This window comes from Argopecten irradians, chromosome 4, assembly GCF_041381155.1.
Source record: "Argopecten irradians isolate NY chromosome 4, Ai_NY, whole genome shotgun sequence".
Taxonomy (NCBI): domain Eukaryota; kingdom Metazoa; phylum Mollusca; class Bivalvia; order Pectinida; family Pectinidae; genus Argopecten; species Argopecten irradians.
Genome location: NC_091137.1, coordinates 48,792,558 through 48,818,471, shown reverse-complemented (window position 1 = coordinate 48,818,471; position 25,914 = coordinate 48,792,558). Strand labels below are relative to the sequence as shown.

Here is a 25,914-nt window from a genome sequence, read left to right as displayed (position 1 = left end):
ATGCTGCTATACATATGAGACAAAGTGGGAACTTAACTATCACTTTATCTACCGGTTCTCTTTTTTCCGGTGATTGTTAGTTAATGCACCAATAGTGTTAATCGATTAGTGACGAGCCCCCACGAATCGCCGACAATATGATAAATCGGAATGGAAGAAACGTGTCGCCCTGCTATCACAGCTAATAAAATATACGCGAGTGATTAACGTTCTGGAAGGAAATGGATTAACACGCTAGTATCCAACAAAGTGATCAATGCTCGAGCTGTGTGACATTATAAAACTTAATGTGGAGTACCAGGATAAATCTGGCTAATTGGGGCCTTCTCATGCGAGGAAAACAAACGCGATCTTGTGTCGCAGGCCATTTCTCGACTTAAGGAATCAATGCCTTTCACACTACAATGCAGCCCTTATGAAGAGTATCATGTATAACGCTGATACGGTAGATATTATTCATCCAGCATAGCAACAATAATGACATGACGTAACGCCATTCAGTTTATTATGTGTTTTCATATCAAAAGTTTGCCAATGCGAGTAGATATTGATGGTGACGTCGTGTGTTTGCTAGAGTAACGTCATATTTTTTTTCGCTAGAAAATAATGACGTCACAATGGATACTTACTCGCAAGAGAGGCAACACTGTTATGTGCTTGGGGCCGCGGCGGCCGAGTGGTTAAGATATCCCGACATACATGTATTACCACAAGTCCTCCACCTCTGGAATTAGGGTTCGAATCCCATGCGGTGCAGTTGCTAGGTACTGATCACTGGTCGGTGGGTTTTCTCTGGGTAATCAAGCTTTCTTCCACCAACAAACCTGACACGTCCTTACATGACCCTGGCTGTTAAAGGGCCACTACCTTTCCGAAACGGCTTTTAATTTTTAAAATAGGAATGTGAAACGAGATCAATAATTTTGTAGAGTCGCAGAAGTTATTAACTATACGTTTACTAGCACACTTATCACCACCTTCAGAACTGTTTAATTAGAATAGATAAAATGTTAATTTTCATAACGCGGGTCGTTTTATGTTTCCCGCCGTCGTCCTAAATGCCGCGCGGTAATTGACTATCACTGCGCCAGACGGCAAAACAGCGAAATGAATTTCCACTGTTATCGTACATTAGACAGGAAATCTTGCATATGTTTGGTGTTGTAACCTCATCTTAAGCCATCGATATATATTTTCTTTTGTTTTTAATGTTTTTAAGAAACCTAAAAATTTTGCTCCGGAAAGGTAGTGGCCCTTTAATAGGATGTTTAACTAATAAAAACCCAAACCAAACTAAACTGTAATGTGTAAAGGCGCAATAAAGTCATTCTGGAATGATTAGATAAGTCATTTTTGAAATATTAAACGATAAAAAAATGCTTCCTCCAGGGATTCAAGAACCTCGGACTATAGTCAAAGGATCTTGCAATAGTAATGACCTAAAAATAGTCAAATACATGTCTGTTAATAACAATTACAACTTCAGAACAGTCCCAGCTCATTTTACACAAATAAAATTTCTACATAGAAAAATGAGCAGGGGACATTTTTGTCTCTTCACCGCACTTACGGTGAGAGTACGGCTTTTTGGAGAGAGACAAGAGAATAGAAACCTGAGGGTAAGATAATTATTAAGTTTTTAATCACGAATCTCAAGTCGAGGCGTAAGATTCCTAAGTTGTCAAACATGATATATAACTATATCCCGGATCCCTGTGGATCCTCAAATATGTACGGCATTGTTGAGATTCGATTAATTTCGTTTCTGTCGATGAAATTGCATATGATTTGGTACAGCCAATTTCACACATGAAATGGTCTCGATTGTAAATCTGTATACACGAACTGACTTTCTAATTCTCATTTACTTCAAACAGGAAACAAGCGATTTAGAAGGACTGACAAATCGTTGTTTAATACCGTTTAATTTCCTGTTTCGGGGTTAGCGACAGAAAGATTTCATTAATTTGAATCGCAGGCAATCCTCTCGCTAAATATCCGATATACTTGCAATCAAAATTAATCAGAAATATGAAATATTAGTTTTAAAATTCTTCGATGTTTATTGAAATCTTGAAAAAAAACATTCTGCCATTCTCAACAATGTGGTTTACTTCCGCTGTGTGTTTTATTTCAGAAATATTACTACCAGAGTAGAATTTAGAATACTTGTTTTACGATGATGACGTGTATTAAGTTCATTAATTGGAACTCATTAAGATTTGGTTATCTGTGATAGGACACTCCTCTCTATGACATCCCATTGCGAAGGGAAAAACATCAGAACAATGCATATTTGAAAATAACGATTATGAAGGATTCGAAGAGACTTGTGGAATTTCTGAACTAAAATATCGCGATGCCTCTGAAATGCTCATTTTGTAGATGTTTATAGGCTAATTAAAAGCTATTTCAATTTTTTCCAGGGACAATCCTGAACTTGTTGGATATGAAAACGATCGAGTCTCTCAAGATGGTTTATTGTAAAAAAATCTATTTTTGGGATAAAAATGTCAGACTCGTTTTCAATATGAGAATATCGTGTTGGGAAGTTAAAAGGGTTTGTTGGTAGCTGGATTATAGGGAAGCTGTGCTTAATAACAGGCCGATATTGGTAATTGTAGTTGACACGAGATTAGTGAGGCAGTCTTTACAGACTTTAAATAGCACACACTCCCAGCATGTTCCATAAAAGTGCAAACGTCCTTAATGAGCTCGCGAAAGTGACAACCCATTATAACGAATTCATTGTGACATGAGACAATACTGTCGTCTGGTAGGCAAAGGGGGCTAACTCGTGCCGCGCAACGTTCATGTAAACTGATATTGTATTGTATTTACCAGAAAATGAAATTGAAATGAGCCTTTTTTGGTAAACAATGATGCAATAAATATACATTTTTGGTTTATCCCGAGATACTCTGGCCCTGACACCAGACTTAGACATTATGACAGATACATTAGGACCAGACATCTCTCTGTCATAATGTCTAAGTCTGGTGTCAGGGCCAGAGTATCTCGGGCTAATTTTGGTTTTACGGACACTTGCAACATACAAAAGCTGTTATTACTGGCCCAAATAATAATAATAACACACACACACGAGAAAAACGGAAGGATGATTCATAATTTGGACTTATTGTGGTAAGGACATATCTTCTCGTCTTAAATTATTTATGAAAACTACCAGTATTTTTTTCAAGTGTGCATGGGGCAGTGAGTCTCTCTTGCAGAGAAGCAAATGACATGTTACATTATACTGCTTCGTGTCAGATTTCCTGCGCGTATCCTCTCAACCCAGCAATGTAGCTACATTTTATTGAGTAAATTATTTATGTTGTGTCGGCATAGTTTATTGTCAAGGTCTTTATATATAGCGTATTGTATTGACCCAGTTTGTAATCATATTACTGCATTGGTTCAATATCCTAGATCATTGTATATGATATCTTTATATAGAATAACTCAGACTTTCCAGAAAAGTACCGTAACGGAATCTTCAGGATTTTTATCATTTGTTCAAATCAAGTAATACGCCAAAAATACATAGTACAGGGAAATGCATGATTTAAAGGCACCAAAATTTATCCACTTTATTTTGATACATAAATCGCCAAAATTTGCCGACGTCAAAATATCCTAATATAAGGTGTGCAGTAGGATCGTCAGGAAACATGTAGCGGTCCGTCAATTATCCTTAACAATACTGTAACTGTAGTCTATCCGCCTCAGCCCAAGTTTCACCTGACCCTGGCACTCGACTTTGACATTCTAACGTTGAATGCAGGACGTCATCGTCGGAGACCCACGGGTGATCGCACTACACTTATCACCGGATGATAAGTGTAGCATAGTGTAGTGCGATCATCCGTGGGTCTCCGACGATGGCAGCATACGTCTATCTGTAACTCAGAATGTCAAGGTTTGGTACCAAGGTTAGGGGAAACATGGTCAAAAATATGAAAATCATACAATGGCACAACGGATAATACTAAAATAAACAAGGCAGTGAAAGTTGATCATTTCGGTAATTATTCATTTTTTATACATTGTATATGTATTTGTTTTATTTTATTTACTTATTTACATATTTGTATATTCATTCATTTATTTTAAACATTTCCATTGATATGTCATTTCTGTGTGGCTGATTGTATATTGAGACGTTTTCATCTCGTGTTATTGGTAGCATTAAAAAAATTATGTCAATCAAAGAATAAGCTGAACCAAGAACTTCACGATTCTATTCCACTAGATCTGCAACTATATTGTACTATTAAATGTTGAACCAAGGTTATCAAATAAAGAAAACCTAACTTAAGATATATGTCAGAACAATCAACAACACACATTATCACAAAAACGTTTCAAACTACATACATATCGACCTCTCCTCCCCTCCCCCCTCTCTCTGGCTCCTCTCTCCATTTCTCCTCTTCTGCGCTACGATTATTTAACATTATCTTTTTCTTTTTTTTTTCATTTTCAATAATTTTTATTCAATTATGTCAATTTAAACATTTAACAAATCATCGCAATGCAGTAAAACTTTGTAAACTTTTTATCACTGAAAGCTCATGTTTGATTTTTTTAGTGTTGGTCCCAATCAAACTTTGTATGTTGGTACTAATAAGAATACCACTTCAATGCTCTAGTTATATGATTTACTGGTGTTTAACATTATCTTAAGAAAGTGCCACAACGTATATTTAAGAGATCTCTTTCCTTCAATTAACGGCACCTGGACCCAGTTTCATGAACATTTCTTAAATTTAAGGAATCCTTTAAAGATGCTCCACCGCTGACAAATGGTATTTTTTCACTATCAAAAACAGGAGCAGACGATTTAGTATTTTTCTTCAGTTACAAAAGTTACTTACTTTACACCATTACCACCATTGAAAAGTTTGGGCTTCTAATTTTACTTTAAGTTTAAAATATGAAAAATAATTAATTGCATCCCGAAAAAATTCCGTGGCACTCTATCCTATATGGAATGATGTACTGATTGCGCATGCACCAAAGGAAAACAAATTATTTTTTTTTATTATTTTTTGCGCATATATATTCACGCACCAAATTGTTCAAATGAAAATAATTTATGCTCTATCGGCGGTGGAGCATCTTTTATTAAAATTTTTTATTTATTATTATTTTGTGTTAATTAGACATATATATATACACGATTAAACACCAATTATTGTTCAAAAGATGAATATCAGTTATGCTCTGTCGGCGGTGGAGCATCTTTAAGTTAAAATTCCCCATAGGAAAGCATTACAGGTTTTTAAGGAAGGCTCCTTAACTTAAGATTTCCCTTAACTTTTGTAATGTATTTCTATGAGGAAATTGAAGTTAAGGAATTCCTAGAAGTTAAGGAATGTTCATGAAACTGAACCCATTGAGTGGTAGGAAATATATTATAACAGACGGAAAGAATTGGGAGGAGAAAGAAACAACGGACACAGTCGACCAGGCAGTAAAATGAAAAATGTAGTGCTTAAAAATGTTATACGTTTGTTGTTGGGTCCCTGAGAAATAGATATTCTCAATAAAAGTAACTATACAAATTATTTATGTACATTATTCTCTCCATTCTATTTTTTCTCCTTCTCGTTGTATTGGAATAAAATTACGAATACCCAATACAAAAAAAACTTTAAAGGTCATATGGGATGTATATTGTAAAATTGTATTGGGAGAGAGCTTTATATGAGATCGAAAACTTGTGCCATATAAAAAATGGCAATATTATTTTAATAAAAAAAATATCGTGGTTAATGACAAAACTAACTCAGATTCCTTGAGCTCTCTTCCAACCCTCCGCGGTCACTGTAGCGGAATACATAACAGTCCTCATTTTCAATATGACCAAGTCATTTTTGTAAAAATACCATTTAGGGTTCTAGAAGTCGTCTTGGGTAATTAACAGTAATCTTATTTCTAAAATCTCATAAATGTAATTTTCTCTCCTCGCTATGATTGGCGCATGTTTGTAGCATATTATACGCCAGTGTTCCGGAAACTAATATAAATTCCGTGATAATATAAATCTATTTGACGTAATTACTGAAATTATCTGATTAATTCACCGATATTAGGTATTACATGCATTTGGTGAGGCGAGTTTCTACTGCCTACTGCATAATTTGCTTCGAGCTATCGCCGTTGTCGTGCAAAGAACGGCAACTCTGTTATTCTTACCCAGACGAAGCAATCTCAAGTCAGACGTACGATACACGTACGATACCGAACTGTACCCTTGGAAATTATGGCCATAAAACTTTCAAAATTTACTTTAATCTAATTGAAAAATTATGAACGTAGGATGACAGCCTCTTTGTCCACATCATAAGACATATTACACAGATTATATGTTGTGAATGATTATTTGCATTTGATGTCCAAAAACGTATCAGTAATTACTATATACATGGCGTCTTTTATATGGTGTCCCAGCAGGATTTTAACGTCTTTTGTGGTTCTGTATTTACGACCGATTCTGGCAAACCGTTCCAGACATTACCAACCACATTCATCATCCCTGTTGTATGTGGGAATTTGTGTCTTTTGTGTGTTACTTGATTGTTACTATCACTGATTGATATTTCACTTCTGTGTTATATTACATGCATCTACAGTGTAGATGCAATGCTTTTTGGTGTATATACATTAATGTGTAATGATACTTTTCCTCTTGAAACAGTTTATGATCCACGTAAATCAAGGCTTTGAGTTAATTCTCCATACATCATAATGTAATTACAAGAAAACGTTATTATGTGTCCTAATTGTAACAAGCCAAACTATCATGGACCTGTTTATCATGGCCGCAATATATTGGTGGCGATAATTAGTAGTAGTAATCACTAATATCAACGTATAATAGAATGAAATAAGAGTTATCGTGATCGCTTTCACAGAGAAATAATATAAAACGAAATAAATCCCAACTCCACTTTGTAAGTAACGATATAAATCCAAATAATTTAAGAGTGTCATAAAATTAAATTCAATTGTTCTGTTAAAAAGTTAAATGTTAATTTTGGACAGAGACGCAAAGATATATGTATTTAAAATATCAATATTTAGAAAGATCGATTTTAGTTCATATAGATACTGAAGTTCAATTCTTGTGGTATGTTTCTTTCTTTTTTCAAGCACAGGTGCATAATGTACCAAGGTGTAATCAAAGCTTCCTTAAACCCTGATTGGCCTTCACGTATGTTTGCCCTGGTGCAAATGTAGAGTGCTACAGTGCACAGATACTGCACTTACACATATCTACGTTGTTTCCTTCGTTGGTGGGTGGATAGGCGACTCCTCAAAGAATACACATACCGACGATTTTTCCTTGGGTTTTTGTTCAGCATATGAGTAACTAGTAGGTGCCATGATGATCTGGCAAATGAGCTTTAAATATGATAGGAGATGCTGAATCGGTAAGTGAGCTGGGGAGAGAGGTATAATAGTGGAAATGAGTCAAAGACCGGAGGTCTGTTGGTGAGAGGGAAGGAAGAGTGAATGAGCGGAAAAAAACGTACGATGTGTAATGTATAGACTGTTTCGAAAATATCACTGTATTTATCAGCACTATTATCGGATATTGTACAATACTATATTATTATCATATTCTGAATACACCTACAATACTAAAAGTGTCCAAAATGTAGGGACAGCAATCCTGAGTTTCAGTTTTTATTTCTATTTCATAATGTCTCATAGTAACATACATCAAAAGCTGAGTCGTAGAAATTTGATTCGGCTTCCTGGATTGTTTGAACTGCTCCGAGACAAGTTGCTTTGGAGCAGATTCGGCAGGGAATAACATCACTACGCCCCTGCGTATAACACCATAGAATGTACATGTATCAACCAAATCAAAGATCATTTAATCCTATTTTGATATCGATGTTACGATAGCAATATTGACTCGGTGTTTCTAAATATGGAAACATCGTGTTAATTAGCTATCCACATAATAATGTATTACATGTATAATCAGAGCATATCCAATATGTACATATAATTAGTTTTTATTTGTTTTCATACTAAATCCAACTCTCTGATTGGCAGATGTTTTTTTTTTATATACTATAAAGAAAACATTCGAGAATGACGCGAAAATCCCAGGTTATCGTGACGTCACAATAGAGACGTCAACGTTGCGTATTGATTTAGAAAAAAAAAATCCATTGGAAAATTAATGGAATCGTACGTTTAAACGTATTTTATGTTATCAAGTTGTCTGAAAAATTAATTATAAGCATTGATGTAACTATTCTTTAACTTCATCGGGTTATGAAAGAAATGTTGTTTGCAAACTTTTAAGAGAATCTGCTACGCAGATTCACACAGTTTGCAAACAACATTTCTTTCATAACCCGATGAAGTTAAAAAATAGTTACATCAATGCTTAAATGACTACATAATTATATGTTGGAATGTATACCGTATGTGGATATAGAGAGGGGCCCAGACCCCATTTTACGTGTATATTCGATTTTTTTATCATAAATATTCAAGCAAATCCATTTCAAACAAATTCAAGTAATTGATGGACGTTTCTTAACTGAGAGTTGTCATGCAATGTCTTACTGTAGACAGTGACCTTAATCACCTGGTATCATCGTCCTAATTATAGACAGTGACTGGCTATCATTGAATTTTCATTCTTTACTTATAGGTTTACTAGGTGAATCTTAAATTTATACGGATAATGCTGCTCTGACGTAATAATTACATTTATGTATAGAAAAAAACCTTTCAATTTTCGTTGTGGAAATGTAATGTGCTTTTAACGGCCCTCTAAATTTCGAAAACAAAACAGATTTATTAACAAAAGGTATAGTATCGCAGCATCTATATGTGGTCTAAGATGACGTTCCAACGGCAAATATTATATTCTACAGTGGCCTTCAGAGAGCAGGCTCATCTACTTATTGTGTTGTGTGGTTATTTAGTTTAAATGAGAACTGAAGCAGGTGTTCAGGAAAATGTTAAGTGTAGGATAGACATGCATGATTCCCTGTATAATTCAGTTACATTTGAATGAAGGAGGCTGGTGTTTGGCCCACGTATACATATTTATAGGGTATCGTAGTGATAGTTCTAGTCAGTTAGGGCATTTCGATACACCAGGGGTTACTATCACTGACGTTTTATCCACCCCTGGATTATATCCCAGTGAAACTGAATAAAGGCAGCAGAAAACACAAGTAAATTGATCCTTTGATGTACGTCAAAACAATCGAATGACGGTACACTCTGGTTGACTGTGTGGCTTTGAAGTTCGGAGTCGCTCTCTCTGTAATTTTCGCTGGAAGTCTAAGCAGGCCCGTGGCTGGTCAGATTCCCCCCTGAACAGTCTTCAGTTTTACTATGAGATAGTCCAGAGGTGGATATCACGTCAGTGATAGTAACCCCAAAGTATCGAGGATGTCATTAGGAGGACACCGGGCAAAATTTAAAAGACTTTTGTTGAAATTAAACTTTAATCAATTGTTTTAAATTGTTCAAGAAATGATGATGAATATGGTATTATCGGTAAACTAAGAACTTCGGAGATTCTGAAAAAATATTACACTCGTTTTAGATTTAGTTAAACATTTCTTTTATTACGATAAAATGTATTTTATAACAATCGATTGGAAATAGGAACAATGTAAAACTACCACATTGTACTTTAACAACAAAGAACCTCGGTACAAATAGAAACACGATACGATAAAACCATTCTAATACAACCGCTCATTCGCATTTCAGGTCGAGAAATAATTAATTAACAAAAAAGAAACAACACACATTTAAATTTAATTAAAGTTAAGTTGATGTGGTGTACTATACATGTAATTACATTCCACATGTTTACATGTCGTATAAGTTTTTATTTTCATTTTTTAATCGAAGCCAGATAGACCAGTGATTAGGTTTGTACCTTCGATTGAAACTGCCGCATTTCGTTAATAATTCATACTAGGGAATCGAAGAAGCTGTAGAACCTAGCGTTATTAATAATAAAGTCAAAGCAACCTTACCGCGTTGTCGGCGCACGTGAACAGCGCGCAGGACAGGTCACACAGTATGGCCGTTTGTGGTCGCAGGAATTACTCCACTGTATAGATCTTGGAAGAGATTTATCAATGTAATGGGTTAATGTCCGTCACACCGGAAATCGAGTCGCAATTACTAACCGGAAGTTCGATATGGGACAACGATGGTAAAGACCCAATCTCGTGCGCATTTCAAACGCGCTGTCGGCAGTATACACCGATAAAACAGAATTTTTCGATGTAAAACAGATACGCTTGTTGTGTTCAAACACGCAAATGGATTATTTATATATGCAGAGTGGTACAAATGTCATTCAGGTTAACAAAACACGTTCGAAAACCTAGAAATTAGTACTAGTCGTGCACAGCTCACTGAATAATATTCACAATAAAGCCTCACATTGAAAAGACAAAAACATAATTGTCTAACATAAAAAATAACCAGAAATGTGTAGTGTGAAAATGATTTTAGTTGTTTAACATAAAAATAACTAGAATTATCTTAAGTGAAAATAACTGGAATTATCTGTCGTGAAAATAACTAGAAATGTCTAACGCAAAAATAACCAGAAGCGTCTTACGTAAAAAATAACAAGAATTGTCTAACGCAAAAAAGGAAAGAATTATCTAACATTAAATACATTTATACATGTATGAAACCCATGTTATAGTAAATTGCGAACATACACTTAAAGAAATCTGCGAAAATTTATACATATATGTCAATGTAATTCACATGAAATAAACAATTTAAAAGAGGATTTCATGAAAACAAAAGTTTACTCTGATGGATAAATATTTCAGCAAAGTAGGATATTGAAGGGATATTAACTAAACTTGTATTTATTTCGACCTTCATCAATTATCGATCAATCAGCGCGTAACTCTCCTAATCATTTTAGGTCATCTGACCAGACGAGTCAGCATGGCCTATTGTTATCGACCTATCATACGTGCTTCGTCCGTCGACGTGCGCCATACGTCCTACGTAAGATAATTCATTCAAAAGCCTACCATCCACTTTATCCCAATGGGATTCACTACCAAAATTATGCCGTAGCATTAAAATAACGCAATCATATATATATAAATGAGCCTTGTCCAGCCCAAAAGGGTCGAGGGGCGGGACCCAAATTAAGAATTTTGCTGCATATGTGTTTAAAATCCTTACTCCTGCATAACTCCATAAAACCAAATATGGTGTGAAGTATCATTGGGGGAAGACAATCACATTCCATATAAATGAGGCAAAGTTGAATGCTGGGAAAAGAGGATCAAGGTTCAAATTTTAGTAACTGTTTTTTTGTCAGAAGTACTTTATGTTGTCTTTATATATACGTGTTAAGTGACCTATAAGGCAAACGGGCCCCTTTGTGTTATACATCTATAAGGAAGGCTATTGATACACTGGCACATTTGTCTCCTAAGCCAATGTCAAATCGTTTGTTTACTGCAACCCTGACCACAATTTCAAAAGTCAGATCAAAAACTTTGACCTGGCGACGAATCCAATCTTAAGGCGATGTGTTGTTACTGATGTATAGACGTTCTTTTTATTTAGGGTAATACATTTACTGTATATATATATATAGAACGAGTCCATCACTACCGGAGCCAATGTCCGTACTATTTACGTACGGATGCCACCAGTAAAAGATTTATGGAGATTGTGATGTTGTGTTATTGGCATCTGGATAAAAGGAATACAGACCACATTTAGTTTTTATTTCCCTGTCTAGTCAAAAGACTAGCATAAATACGATTCACTAGTGAAAAGTCCACGTTACTGTTTGATTTATTCGTCATATTCACAGTAGGAATCATCCTGTTCACAGTAGGAATTGTATTCAAAATTGTATTCATAATGTGAAATGAAAATGTGTTCAAATACTACCAAACACTGTTTTGGTGTTGACAACTTTAAAAATGATCCGTTTCAACAAAATCAGAGAATGTCATTGTCCATAAATCTACTGGAGATTAGGTCATAAGTAACTTAGTTTTATCCCAAAACACAAGATAAATTCCATAGTAGTTGATTATCGTTAATGGTTACAGAGACCAATGAACACCGCCAGCGTTTCTCATTAGTCATCTTCATTCTCTCTTGATTCTCCAGCCTGCTATTTATAGCTCATTTTGTTAAGATTGGTTCTTGTATTTGGACATTATATCATATTGTGGAAAGATACTATGATGCAATTTGTGTTTATCTGTCTTGAATGTAAATCAGGTACAAATGATCACCACGGTGTAACTATATATAGTTAGAGTTATGGGGTAAGGAAGTTCTCATTAGACTAACACGTGACTATTGTTTATTCGATTTTCAAATTTGAAACGAAGCTCGTGTTTTTGAAAATTGGAATAACTCGAGTCTGATGAACAACATGGCAATCAACAGTGACTTGTTTGGGATCCTCTATTGTAATACTGTCTAGTGTATTTTAGAGCGGCAAAAATCATTATTTATTCTCCAGATGACTCGTTTAATAATTTAAACAAAATGAAATTAGATTAAATTATAATTAAATTAGATGAAAAAAGAAAGTATATGATGACTACCTAAACGCCAATCCAACGATTTTCAATAGATATCTTTCTTTCTCTTCAGCATCAAATATTATGTTGTTGGTGTTTTTAGAATGGAAATAAAAGAAAATTTATGCACAAAAATAAACTTAGGAATTTAAGCTTAAAGATGCTCCACCGCCGACAGAGCATAAATGATATTCATCATTTGAACAATAATTAGTGTTTAATCGTGTATATGTATGTCTAATTAACACAAAACATAATATATAATAATTTGTTTTGCTTTTGGTGCATGCGCAATCAGTAATTCATTCCATATAGGATATAGTGCCAGGGAATTTTTTCGGGATGCAATTAATTATTTTTTATATTTTAAACTTTAAGTAAAATTAGAAGCTCAAACTTTTCAATGGTGGTAATGGTGTGAAGTAAGTAACTTTTGTAACTGAAGAAAAATACCAAATCGTCTGCTCCTGTTTCTGATAGTGAACAAATACCATTTGTCAGCGGTGGAGCATCTTTAATGACATATGTTAGTGACGCTCACTGATTGTTGAGTTTACACATATAAAACCTGATGTGCATTATGAACTTTAAGATGCTCCACCGCTGACAAACGTTTTTTTTTTTATCAAAAACAGAAGCATACGAATTGATATTTTTCTTCAGTCACAAAAATTACCTACTTTACACCATTACAACCATTGAAAAGATTGAGCTTGTAATGCTTCTTCAAGATTAAAATATTAGAAATAATTAATTACATCCCGGAAAACATTCGTGGCACTATATCTTATAAGTAAAGAAATACTGATTGCGCGTGCAACAAAAGCAAAATCAATTATTTTATATCATTTTTGTCTTAATTATACACAAATATACTTGGTTAAGTACCAATTATTGTTCAAATGGTGAGTAATATTTATGCTCTGTCGGCGGTGGACCATCTTTAACATTTTGAAAAAGTAATCACTGATACTGTATGCTTTATCGTCGGTAAACCTTCAAGAGTTGTTTGTCTTTAGGTCCTCTGACCTTCGTGCTTCGTCCGTCGTCAAGCGCAATGCGTCGTGCATACTGTGAAATCATTACATTACGTGGCTATTAATTTTCGTGGATTATTTCATTAAAAAACATACTCCTCCTTAATCCCATCGCATGTTACTACCAAATTTGGTGTGGTGAATTGTCATCGGGGAAGGATAACCACACCTGATGTAAAGAAGCCGACCCCAAGGAACAAAGAAGCAGGGTTTCAAATGGGGAATCTCACAGAAGTTTTTTTTTTTTTTTAAATCTTACTACTGCGTAACTCTTACGTAGATTACAACCAGATTTGATGTTAAACATCAATTATCATGGTGTGAAAACAATCATATTTTATATAAATGAACGTGGTCTGACCCCTAGGGACAGATGGGTGGGGCACAAAACAGGGAACATAGGACAGGTTTTGTTATAAAATCCTACTTCAGTGGATCTCAACCACATGTGGGATGAAACATTATTAATTGAAGGCCATCATCTTTATATGAACATGGTCCTACACAGGGGTAGATAGGCGCGGCTCCAAAGGGTGAACTTTGCCCAAGGTTTGATTTAAATACTTCCCCTTAACACTTCTGGACTAAATATGATGTGAAACATTATTGGCAGAGGACGATTTTATTAATAAAAAATATGGTTTGGCTTACCTCTGTTGACAGAGTTGCGGGGCTCCAATAGGGAAATTTTTGCTTTAAATATCTACAGTTTTCTTTCAGTTTCTACTCGTCGTTAACGCTTGCATTGATTACAGCCAATTTGATGTGAAACATCATTGGGAGAGGATAATCAAAGCATAGAACTAAAGTTGATTTGACATTGAGGAACAGTGGAACGGGCATCCGTATTAGAATTTTTGCTAATATTTGCTATGAAATCATGTAAGGTGTCTTTTTGTCCTACGTCAAATAAATTTTGTCAGATAACCGTAAGGTCCCCGGGACTCTTTTTACAATCTATTTGTTCGAGCTTTTCTCTGTATCGTAACTAAACATGTGTAGAATGACTTTATGTACAAAAAGCATAGATGTTTTGATCGACGCGTATAAAGAACAGGAATTGCTTTATTGACAAAGTCTTTTCCACAATATATATCGAGAAGCATTAAAAATATCAACAATCGAACGGAGCCAAAGTCTACATAGTCACTGTAGATTCTACCTTTGATTATCTTTGATAACTCCATAGCGGATACAATGAAATCAGAAAAAAAAACCAAATATTTCTTTATGATCACTATCAAAGTCATCTGTTTTGTTAAAGCTCTCTCCATCAGCCGTATCAATAGACTTTTTGGATCTATGGCGAACATTTTATCTCACTCCTGTTATCAAGGATCATCTGTTTAAACAACCCAATACACATCTCTGAATTCCCCTTCCCCAGGGATCGCGTTATCGACATTACGCATATGAACTACCCTCGGGATTAGGATGTTGTATCATCGACACACTGCATATAAAATTCAGTCCGCACGGTTTGCAATAGAATACCTTCGCTCCAGGAACAACGTTAATTGTGTTTCATATTAAAGTTTTTATTTGATTCTGTCCATATCCAAACCGCTTCCGCCTGATTGTATCTGCAGTACTCGCTGCCGTAAAACACAGCTGTAACAGTATGGGACTTGCCCCTCGGGCTGACAAGATCAGATCTAGGAACCAACAAGTATGTGATGCTCGGGTCTGGTAGACGCATAGTGACAGTGACAGATAACACACTTCCTGTCTCAGCGGAGGGATACATTGGGCATTACACCCTGTCACTACTACCAATACAGCACACACACTCCGATTCTTATGTCATAGGTATTTGGCTCAATTCCGACTACTAGTACATGTAACCTGATACCAATTTAAACCCGAATGCGCCATAAAATTGTCTGGAAATATGGTTCGGTAGTTCAGATCTACTGAACACCACCATGTAAACAACGGTTAATTTAACCAATAGATGTGATAAATAAAGCTCTGTGTCATTATTATTAGTTAATTAACTATCTTTTTGTAAATGGTCGTTATAACCGAGTGGTGAGCAAATCCCGGTATTAATCTTCCGGTAGTTCTAAACCTAAGTGGAATAGTTGCGACTAGGCTTCCGGAAACTTTTTTTTTTCTCTCAGTACCGAAGCTTTCCTTAAAACTTGCCCTTGAAGGACACAAACACTTAAAAACACCAAACAAAAATAATCAAAACAATATCTAATTATTTTTCATTGAAGATATCGTCAAACCACATGGTGTTCCGAAAGAAATGCTCCGATCGTGAAAGTAGGTCGGCGACTAGGCTTCCGGAAACGATGACCAGCTGCTTCTTCTAGTTTTATTAGCTCCTCATCATTCAAGTAGAGCCAGGATTTCTGTAAACGACATCAAATTGCATCTGTAGATCAACCACACAGGTAATGAGGAAGAGACAGCGGGTATACAGGCCATCAATCTCCACAGAGACCTTTAGAAGCGATCTCAGTTTTTTATCATTAGTGTATCAGCTCAGATTACAAAGACTGCGAATTACTTCATAGCCATTGCAATTGCATGCCTTGTTGGGTTTTATTAAGTAGGCGCTTTATATGCAACAAATCATGCATTAAAACAACGTTAATAGACTTTTTTTTAAAATAATAAACTGACGAAACATATTAGAAGAAGTAAATGGTGTGACTCCTATGGGGTCATAACCGATGTTCTGTCTATTAATGGTTGATCATAACTAATCAATAATCGAATGGTTATACGTAATATGTAATTAAATGGTTCAAAGGTCATCTTTGTAGATCTTAACTTGAAGGTCACACAACTTGTACGGCTCAAACCTAACATGTGATGAAAACATTAAAATGTCAAAAGGAGCCTGAACAAGTCTTCAAAATGCCTCAAAGGTCACATTTCAAAAATATATCTGAAAGGTCACATGTAAAACACTACTAAAAGGATACGTGTAAAACTGTTAATGAAGGTCACATGTAAAAATGTATCCTGGAGGTCACATATAAAAATGTAACTGCAAGGTCATGAATTATATAGGCATAACTAAAATGTCACGCGTGAAATGCATCAAAAGGTCACAATTTCTATGTAATTGAAATATTGGACGAAAATTTGACACGGAAATGCTGACACTCGAAGTGGACGTGCTAATTGATACACGACGTGTCTTGTACAATAAAACAACCAGAAACCTTAGAAATGTCCCCTTAAAAAGCTTCCCACAATGACATAGACGACTTATGTCTGTTACAGCACAACGTGATTTATATAATGCCGCCATAACACGGGATCCCATCTTGTAATGAAGTGTGTCAAAGTCAAATCGCCATCAAAACGAGAGAGAAAACTGACGAGGTCGTTTCCTTGCGAGATACCCGATACTATGCAGATACTATGCATAGTGTATTATATGGCACCATTGATATAATTGAGTCATCAACAATCGATCGATGTCACCTGACGCGATACTTGTAACTAGGGTGACAAGCATCTTGTTCCAGTTATAACGAATCAATAAAAGAGATCCCATATTGTTTTGATGTTGTTACCGCCGGCACTAATAACGGTTAAAAACCATTCAGTTCTGGTCAAATACACTTCTGTATAATCGGCTCTCTGCGTGACAATGGGCAATATACTTCTATTGGTCACAGGACTTCTTATACCTACTATAACGTTATTGAAAACACACCCGGATATTTACTTAATACCTGGTACAAGACCACGAAAGCAGCATGTGCTTACGGTTACTCTAAAACATAATATTATGCTTATAATCCAGACATGATGGACAAATTAAGACCGCAATCGATATTCTTTTGTTTATTATAATATAATACTTGTAGATAAAAGAGAAAGGACCATTCGGGGATGTTTTTTCGTATATCTTACAAATATTACCAAAGCAAGAACTCTTGGCTCCTAGTAAGAGTGAAGATTTTCTCAAGTAATTGTTGTTACTGGTCGCTGATTTTGTATGACATTTAGCTTTCACACATCAAATCAAACTAAATGATGATATTTATGTATTCTATACTCGATGTCTAAACACACCAAACATCAATGGAACAAATTTTAAGATCTACATTAATTAGTATGTCTTTCAAATATCACAACGGCAAGAAATATTAGCTACTAGTAACAGTAAAAGATTGTTGACAAAAATCATTTTGATGTATTGGTATATCTTACAAAAGTTACTAGGCAAGCATCTTTTTTCATCAGAGTATTCGTAAATACTCTAATATTTCACCTTCCAACATTGACGCAAATATCACAGTTATTTAGACGAAGTTAAATGTGTTTGAAGTGTTGCAAATATGATGCAAGTTTAGTCATTATAGTTAGGGCAGCTGCGTTAAGTTTTAATGCGTTACATTGAATACGACTATTTCCAATTGTGTTCATACCGCCTAGAATGTAGGAAACGTAATACATGTAAATCTAAAAATACCTGCTGATTTATTGGTATTAGTACATATTGACTCATCCACTAGTTTAAAAAAAATTAGCAAAAAGAAAATGGTCCAATTTGGAAGCTTTCAAACACTTTCAGTTTTGGGTTCCCATAAAATCTTTCATTGAACCCATCCATTACAAGCAATCAGACAACAAAACAGTTGTCACTGGAAGGCTAGAGATTTTTTAATTAGTCACCAAATCTGTAATCTATAACGGCATGTCATCATAAAAAGGGGAGAATTCTTATTTTGCAATGCACCCTTATATCATTGGTCTTTGGTAGGACCTATTGCGTCAAAACTACAAAACATAAATTGACAGCCCACACGAGGTCTGAAGTTTTAAAATAGTATACATGACGTCACATATTCTTGCTCCGGGTCGTGACTTCCGAATCCGTGGCGACAATCCCAAATCAAATACACCTTCAATGTCAAACCAGAATCAATACCATTTAAAGGTTACCATCCCACTGTCATTAAAGCGCGTGCTAGAGTTCACTCCGGAAGTAGGAATTGCCGGTGGTTGTACTGCAATTTCGAAGCCATTCGGTATGATAAACGACAGAAGAAGAACAATAGATTTTGATACATAAATTCTTGCTTGGTGTAACGAATTGCGTAAAAAAACTAAAACCGAATCTTTCAAAAGTTATCATACGCTGCGTAAAATCTATAATTACTCAATTAGGTGTTAATGTGTTATACTAAAAATGTGTTTATCTTAGTCCATTAATACTTGGTGTAACTCAATGACGTTCTAGGTTTAGTAGGCGACGAAAACTTACCACGAGAAAAACGCCGGTGTATGATCAGTGCCTAGCCTCGATTTCTCGAACAATCTTAAATCAGTTTTTTAGATAAGTTACAAAAGGAGAAAAAAAAATCCACCTCGTGACCGAGAGGTGGCACGCCAGTGTTAATACGTAGGAGCACGTTACCATAGGTTTAGATTGTGAAAACACATTATTAAACAAAGAAAGAATATTTTATTTTCGTTTAATTGTTTTAAAACTGTTCGCAGCACGCCAGGTTTGACACAGTCATCTATAATAAAAGTGCAAAATTAATTTTTTTTTTTAAAAGTTAGTGACTATTTTCGATTGTGGATTAAAAAACCATAAATGAATGTTTCCACCCCAAAAATAATTCCACCTGTACACGATGCCGTTACGCATTTCTGTATTTATCAATTATACAACTTTGAAAGTCAAAATGCCATGGGATAACTTGATAACCTTACGATATTCATATGCCAACCGAGATCATGACTAAATTTTATAACGAGAGGTCAGATTCTGTCTGGTACCGACTTTTCTCTCCTCTTCATCTCTCCTATCATTTTTCCACACCTAGAATAGAGGTTCCGAGAAGTAAAACAAGTTATATCCGCATCTTATCTAATGACATAATCTACATTTCACCATTAGATAATGCCATTAGATAATGAAGTGTGAGACAGGTAAGTGTTGTAATATATCCAGCCACATTTTACCATGTATTGGATGTCAAATGACAATTATCTCTGTGAACTGAAAAAAATTATAATGCTTAGTCAACAACGATAAGTGGCCAATACCTAGAAGTGTTAGCTTGTTTATTACAATTCCAGATGTTTAATTCTCACGCCCATCCTTTTTGTTTTTCACGCCCATCCTTTTTGGTGTCTAGAGGCAGTTGGGAAGTTGTTTTTATGTATTTATAAAACATAAAATAAACTTACTGGTCATGGATTGAAGAGTTCTAGGGAAATGCAATTTTTTCTATCAGAATAATTTTGTATCTTTATTTCGTCTATATCAATGTCCAAACATGAGTTGATTTTTGTTGTTGCTTCGATCATATCTTCTTTAAAAAGAACAACAACGATAGGACAAACAACAGAATATTCTGTATGATAAACAAGACTCAATAAGGACCCTCTCCAATATACCCATCTAATGAATATGCAAACTAGTTTATACTCAAAATAGTATCTTCGACATTATCAAAGTTTATGCTGAAGTAACTTTGCGAAATTATCGCCCTGGTGTTAAGTTGACATACAATTATGAAATAAGATTTGACTTATTTAAAAGTGTAATTGATATATAGATGGAACAACTATCGTCATATGGTAGTGATTGAAGTTTTATCCAACTGTTTTCCTGTCGATTTAGAGTTTAACTGCATTGTCCGATGACCAACTTATTTTTTTCTTAATTACCGTGATTTTATTAAAAAATAAAACACCGCGAAAAATAGTCATACAACTGAAAAGTAGAGACATACCTGTCTAAATTACGATATAAATTCGCCGCGACAAAGCCATTCGGTTCGTAATCGCGAATAATAGTCGCCACGAAAACCAGTTAATTTACAGTTATTGGTTTGGTATAGGGAACACGTGTTTAATTTTCTTATGATTTTCGTGTAAGTCGCGAAGAAAAAATCTATTGAAAGTAATAATATCTACAGAAGGTGATCGAATATTATAGTTAGGCTATGAGTTTGTCTTGGGTTCATTGATGTTGTTCTGAGAAACTGTTTCAGAACAATCCATTGAAGTATAAGTTTTTACCTTCTAAAATTTCTTTTTGAAAACACGTATTAAATATAATCTATCATATGAAACCAGAAGGTAGAGCCATGAAGTGCACTCGTGCTATACAGATAAAAGTGATGTGTTAAAACATTTCTATATTCAAATTACACTAATTAGGATTTGTTTGTAAAGTCACAGACAGTGATATATATATCACCCACCATACTTCGTTGCCGGTAACTGTGCGGGTGGACTGACGCAAAATGTCTAACGATGCCAGTGAAGAAGGGGCTGAAGATAGAGTAATACAATTAATACTGATGGGGAAGAGTAGACAGTGCTAAATAAAGCAGCCTATTTCCAAATCTGTAAAAAGTAATTAGGCGCCCACTGCCGTTAACAAATCTCTGACGAAACCAAATCCATGATAACATATGAGATGATTCCTTTTAGTATCAAATACTACCGAAGTGAATTCTTAATGCCTTTACTGGGATAATGGATAGGCTACGAAAATATAGTTTGTCCATCAAGTTTCTTCTTATCACTGGAAGTCAATGTCAATGCCTGCTTGCTTTATTCAGAATAGTCGTGGTTATAAAAGTAGCTGATTCTCATCCAAGAGCGATTATCTATTTCAGAATAGTCGTGGTTATAAAAGTAGCTGATTCTCATCCAAGAGCGATTATCTATTTCATGAAGTGTTTGTGTAATAAGTTGAAGTGCGCGGTTTTGTATACGAATGCTTCAGTAATTGGAGTTTTATATTGGAAACTGCAACATTCGAATCGATATTTGAATGAGACCTCGAAGACTTGTAATTGAGAAGTTATACATGCATCTATATGCATTGAACTATGTGAAGACTTCCAGATCGTAATGACATCGATGATGGTAAACAGAGTCGAATGACCTATATGTTGTCTAAAACAGATCATATACATGTGCTTCAGTGTCGAATGGCCCACGGGTTCTGAGTTCGATCTCACTTAGGGTGATTGTCGGGTACTGACCATAGGTCGGTGATTTTTTTTCCTGTGTATTCCGGTTTTTCTGCATCTCCCTAAGAAGACACATCTTTATATGACCCTGGTTGTAATATGATGTGAAATAAAATTTAAAAAAATACACTGGGAGCTATTAACAAGACAGTTGGAGCGGATGGGGGGCGTGGCCTCTTCGACCACTGGAGTACTAAATCAAAAGAAAAACAAATATTTTAGTATACAGTGGAAAGTGTTGACCACATTATAAACGCGTTATGAAAGTCATTCAGGGAACCTAACTCGAAATCGGAGAATATAATTTGATATATGCTAATCTGGACACGACTTTAGTAAATTTTCCTCGCGGGATTCATTCACCCGCATAACGCCTTGTTTTACGATGAGCAGATCTTAAGACCGTCACGGTTGCAAGAAGCATTTGAATATCAAATCTGACATAAACATACCAAAGGTTGGAAGAAATAGTGTGAGAACATTATACTTTAAGAATGACTTCGAATTTACAATTAACAAACATTAAGTGAGTGAATGGTACCATGATTATTTTTTATCGCTGTCCTCAAAGATCGTAGGTCTGAAAATGCATATATGAATGTGGACGTAGAGTTATGATATTCGTTACGATGAACCCTGTCATGTTAAGAAGAGATATCATTGTTCAGATACCTCAAATTGTATTTAACCTCAAAGACTAAAAAAGTCATACAAATATATAAAAAAAATACTAATAATAGAATTAAATCAATATCTAAAAAAAAAAATAGATATCTAAACCTTTCGATACTGATTTAAATGATTCAACATTAATGAATTAAAGAATCACTATAACCAATTAATCATTTTACCCTGCCCTAAAATTTCTATCCTGTCTTTACCGTATGGATCCACTAGATTGCACTCCTATGTAGTCTTCCCTGCGTGTCGCATCACTTTAGAAACGGCCCGAGCTTCGCAATCTAATATCCGATTCTCATCAGTGAACGTGATGCATTTGCGACAAACTCATTTTCTTTTATAACTTGATCGAGGCCATGGCGGCGATATACGAAATGATCAGTACCATCAATGCTAGCCTTCTCTTGGTTTGAATTGTAACCCATTTCTTGGCATCATATAAGCGTGTTTCCCCTGGCCTACAATTGCACATTTAGGGCTTACATAATCATCGTTCACTAAATACTTAAGCCCTGCTAGGATCATTAGGGAATTCTGTAATCATGAAATCGATTAATGAAAGCAACATAGAAGACATATCTATAGAACATACAGATGGAGAATATGTTTCAAACTTACATGGAAAAGCAGAATGAGTATTCCAGAAGTTAGAGTGATACCAATAAGGCCAGACGAATTAAACTAACGTAAAATAACAACCATAAATGTTTTTAGTGATGACAAAAGTAAATTAAAAATATTGAAGCATGCATCTAGCATTAGTCATAGCTGGTCATGCTTTTTCTTATCTCGATTGTGTTAAACGCAATGCATATATCAAGTGTAGATCGTTGTTGATCTTACTGAATTATCATAAAAAGATATTGGGATTGATGTATTCTATATCCCACACTTCTAAGGGGAGCCTTTTGTTGATGTCTCTTAACATTGGTCATAGCAAGAAACATTATTTTCATTGTGATGTGTAAAGTGAGATAGAAAAACGACATTTTCATTCAAACTTTACAGATATATGAATATAAAAACATAATTAATAGTTAATTAGATCAATTAATGTGCGTATCCCGAGTCCAGTACCCATACAAATTTAAAAGAAACAATAAAAGGATTTTGAAATTGGGTCACTTTTACACTGTATGAACCATTATTTTTGAAATATAGATGAACATGATCAATTACAAGTCACGGTAGATAAACCACTGTATGTAGTATATAATTTTTTATCAAATTTCCCCTCCACAAAAACCGGGAAAAGATAGCGTATGGCTCCTACAGTTGGTCCTTAATGTATACCGACAAGCCTATATATTTTATTGTGTCTTTGTTGATGTACTACAATGTAACTTAGTATTATCGATATATAGTTAGCACTGCTGGTATTGCCGAGTGTATTACTCGATAGGTGTCCAGTATAAGCTCTCAGATGCACTGCTAAACGTTCGTCCCTGAAGTCGCCAGGCAGCTATTGTTGAGAGTTCGTTCGCCCGTGAAGTCGTCGGGCAGATATTGTGGAGAGTTCTGTCGACCACAAAAAGTCGACTTAAGGCGGATGGTCAAAGTGACAGTTCTAAGACGCTTTCCTTTACAACCTATTGAGTTATCATCATTAGGAGAGATACGTGTGGGACGATTTAGTGCACGCCCTGTAGGAACAGCCCTCTTCATTGACGCAATGGTACAATCCAAATCGTATATAAGAAGACGTTTGTCTTCTGTGATGGTAGTTAACCTCTGTACCGGACATCCAGATTGCACGTGTCACTGGAACCGTATTATTTGGTATTGAGAATAAATAGCTTTTGGAATCCGTACGTTACAACCACTTGACATTAGTCTGCAATTAACACATCAGTTCAACAGTATATATTGATAGTGTGTTTACTCTATGGTCTCACACTGACAGGAAGGCCATTGGTGGACAACATTGATGCTGTGATCTGTTCTATGGTTTCACAGTCGGAAGATAAGACGAGTTCACGTCATTGAGTAATTCTGCTGGCCTCTGTTTTATTGACTTAATATGTAAATACAATGTCTCTAGCCGACATAATACAGAACTGGTCCACGCTTCTCTTGATGGCAGACGAAACGTCCGTATCATTTGGATTCCCTGATGTTTGCTCCCTTAGGGTGATGTAAGGGTTTAACACTTGTGTATTGGAATATCTAGGTTTGTCTGCCATGAGGCGCTCTATAGATAGAATATGCATTCAACGAACTCGTAGATACGAGGTGAAAAGTTCCAGTTTTGACGAAAATACTACCAAGCGTATTTTACCGTGGACTCAAAGGTAAGGACTATATTGTTATTGTAGGTGATGTGTGAATTGTGTTGAATTGTTAATTATTCTTAAGTCAGAACAATGCGTGATTTGTGATTGGTATTTATATGCATTAGTTCGGAGTTTAGTATCGCAGAATGTTTTGAAGATCACCTGCTCTGGTTATTTCTGCTGATAGTTTATTTATGTTACATGATTATGATAAGGGTCAGACAATCCCTAGGATTAATTAAGATTTTATCATTAATATCTGCTGTAATAAGGTGAATACCCCCATCGTGGAGCCTGTTGTTGGATGCTAAGTCATTTATCACTGATGATTAAAGCTTGACAACTCCTTGATGGGAATAAAGATACCCGTCCTCTCATCATCTCATCAAACCCTTATTTACTCTAAAATCTGATTTTGTGTTGACGCTAGGAATTAGACAAGACAACACTTTAATCGGATTATCTATATTAAGCATTTATCTCACTGAAATATCTGTGGAAAATCAATGTTCGTATGTGCATCACCTTAGTACGTATCAACTCAACGAAACATACAAAGGGAGGTTACTCTACATATTTGAGTGTAAAGTGTAAAATTAGAACATCCTCGATACTCGAGGGGTTACTATCACTGTTAAAATATCATCTGTACTATGTCATGGTAAACCTGAAGGCGTGGCGTGATAACTTGTATATAGGCTGAGACAGTGTAGGGCTTTTCCTGAAATGCTTTCAGTTTTACTATGAAAGTACAGGGATAGATATGACGACAGTGATAGTGACCCCTGGAGTATCGAAACTGTTTTGCACTTTACATAAATAGAATTATCAAGTGAATTGACGTCACAAATTAGCTAAGGGCATTAAATTAAGACTATAGAAATAATTTCATTTATGTGGGGAAAAAACTGAAGTTAACTAAATTATTTAAGTGAGGGGAAAGGCTGATGAGACTGTGGGAACATTTGTAATATTTTATGTTTTAGTACGTGTCGTGTCAGTTAATTAAATTGATAGATAACAGATAGAAATATAATGATGTTATATGTTTAATGTTCAAAAGAGACCTGAACATTCCCGTTAGCTGCAATAAATCTTAAGTGTAAATATTAAAGATGTTCCACCGCACACAGAGCATAAACGATACTCATCATTTGAACAAAAAATGGTGTTTTAAGCGTGTATATATATATTGTGTATAACTAACACAAAAATAATACAAAATAATCAATTTTGATCTTAGTTCATGCGCGGGCAGTACATGTACTTCATTCCATGTAGAGCGTTGTGATATGGAGTTTTTACGGGATGCAATTAATTATTTTATTTAATATTTGTATCTTGAACTAAAATT

At 35.2% G+C, this 25,914-nt stretch overlaps 1 protein-coding gene across 3 annotated transcripts in view; it reads left to right on the top strand.

Annotated features, from left to right (window-relative positions):
- LOC138321895 (GTPase-activating Rap/Ran-GAP domain-like protein 3) overlaps window positions 1-25,914 on the top strand; it is a 128,336-nt gene that overhangs the window by 13,101 nt on the left and 89,321 nt on the right. Inside the window, exon 1 of one of the 3 annotated variants that reach the window (XM_069265911.1) lies at window positions 24,397-24,578. The exons of the other annotated variants lie outside the window; for them this stretch is intronic. Coding sequence (XP_069122012.1) covers window positions 24,469-24,578 — 110 coding nt within the window. The 5' untranslated portion in view covers window positions 24,397-24,468. Of the gene's footprint in view, window positions 1-24,396; window positions 24,579-25,914 lie in introns of those variants that run through there. 3 annotated transcript variants of the gene reach the window in all.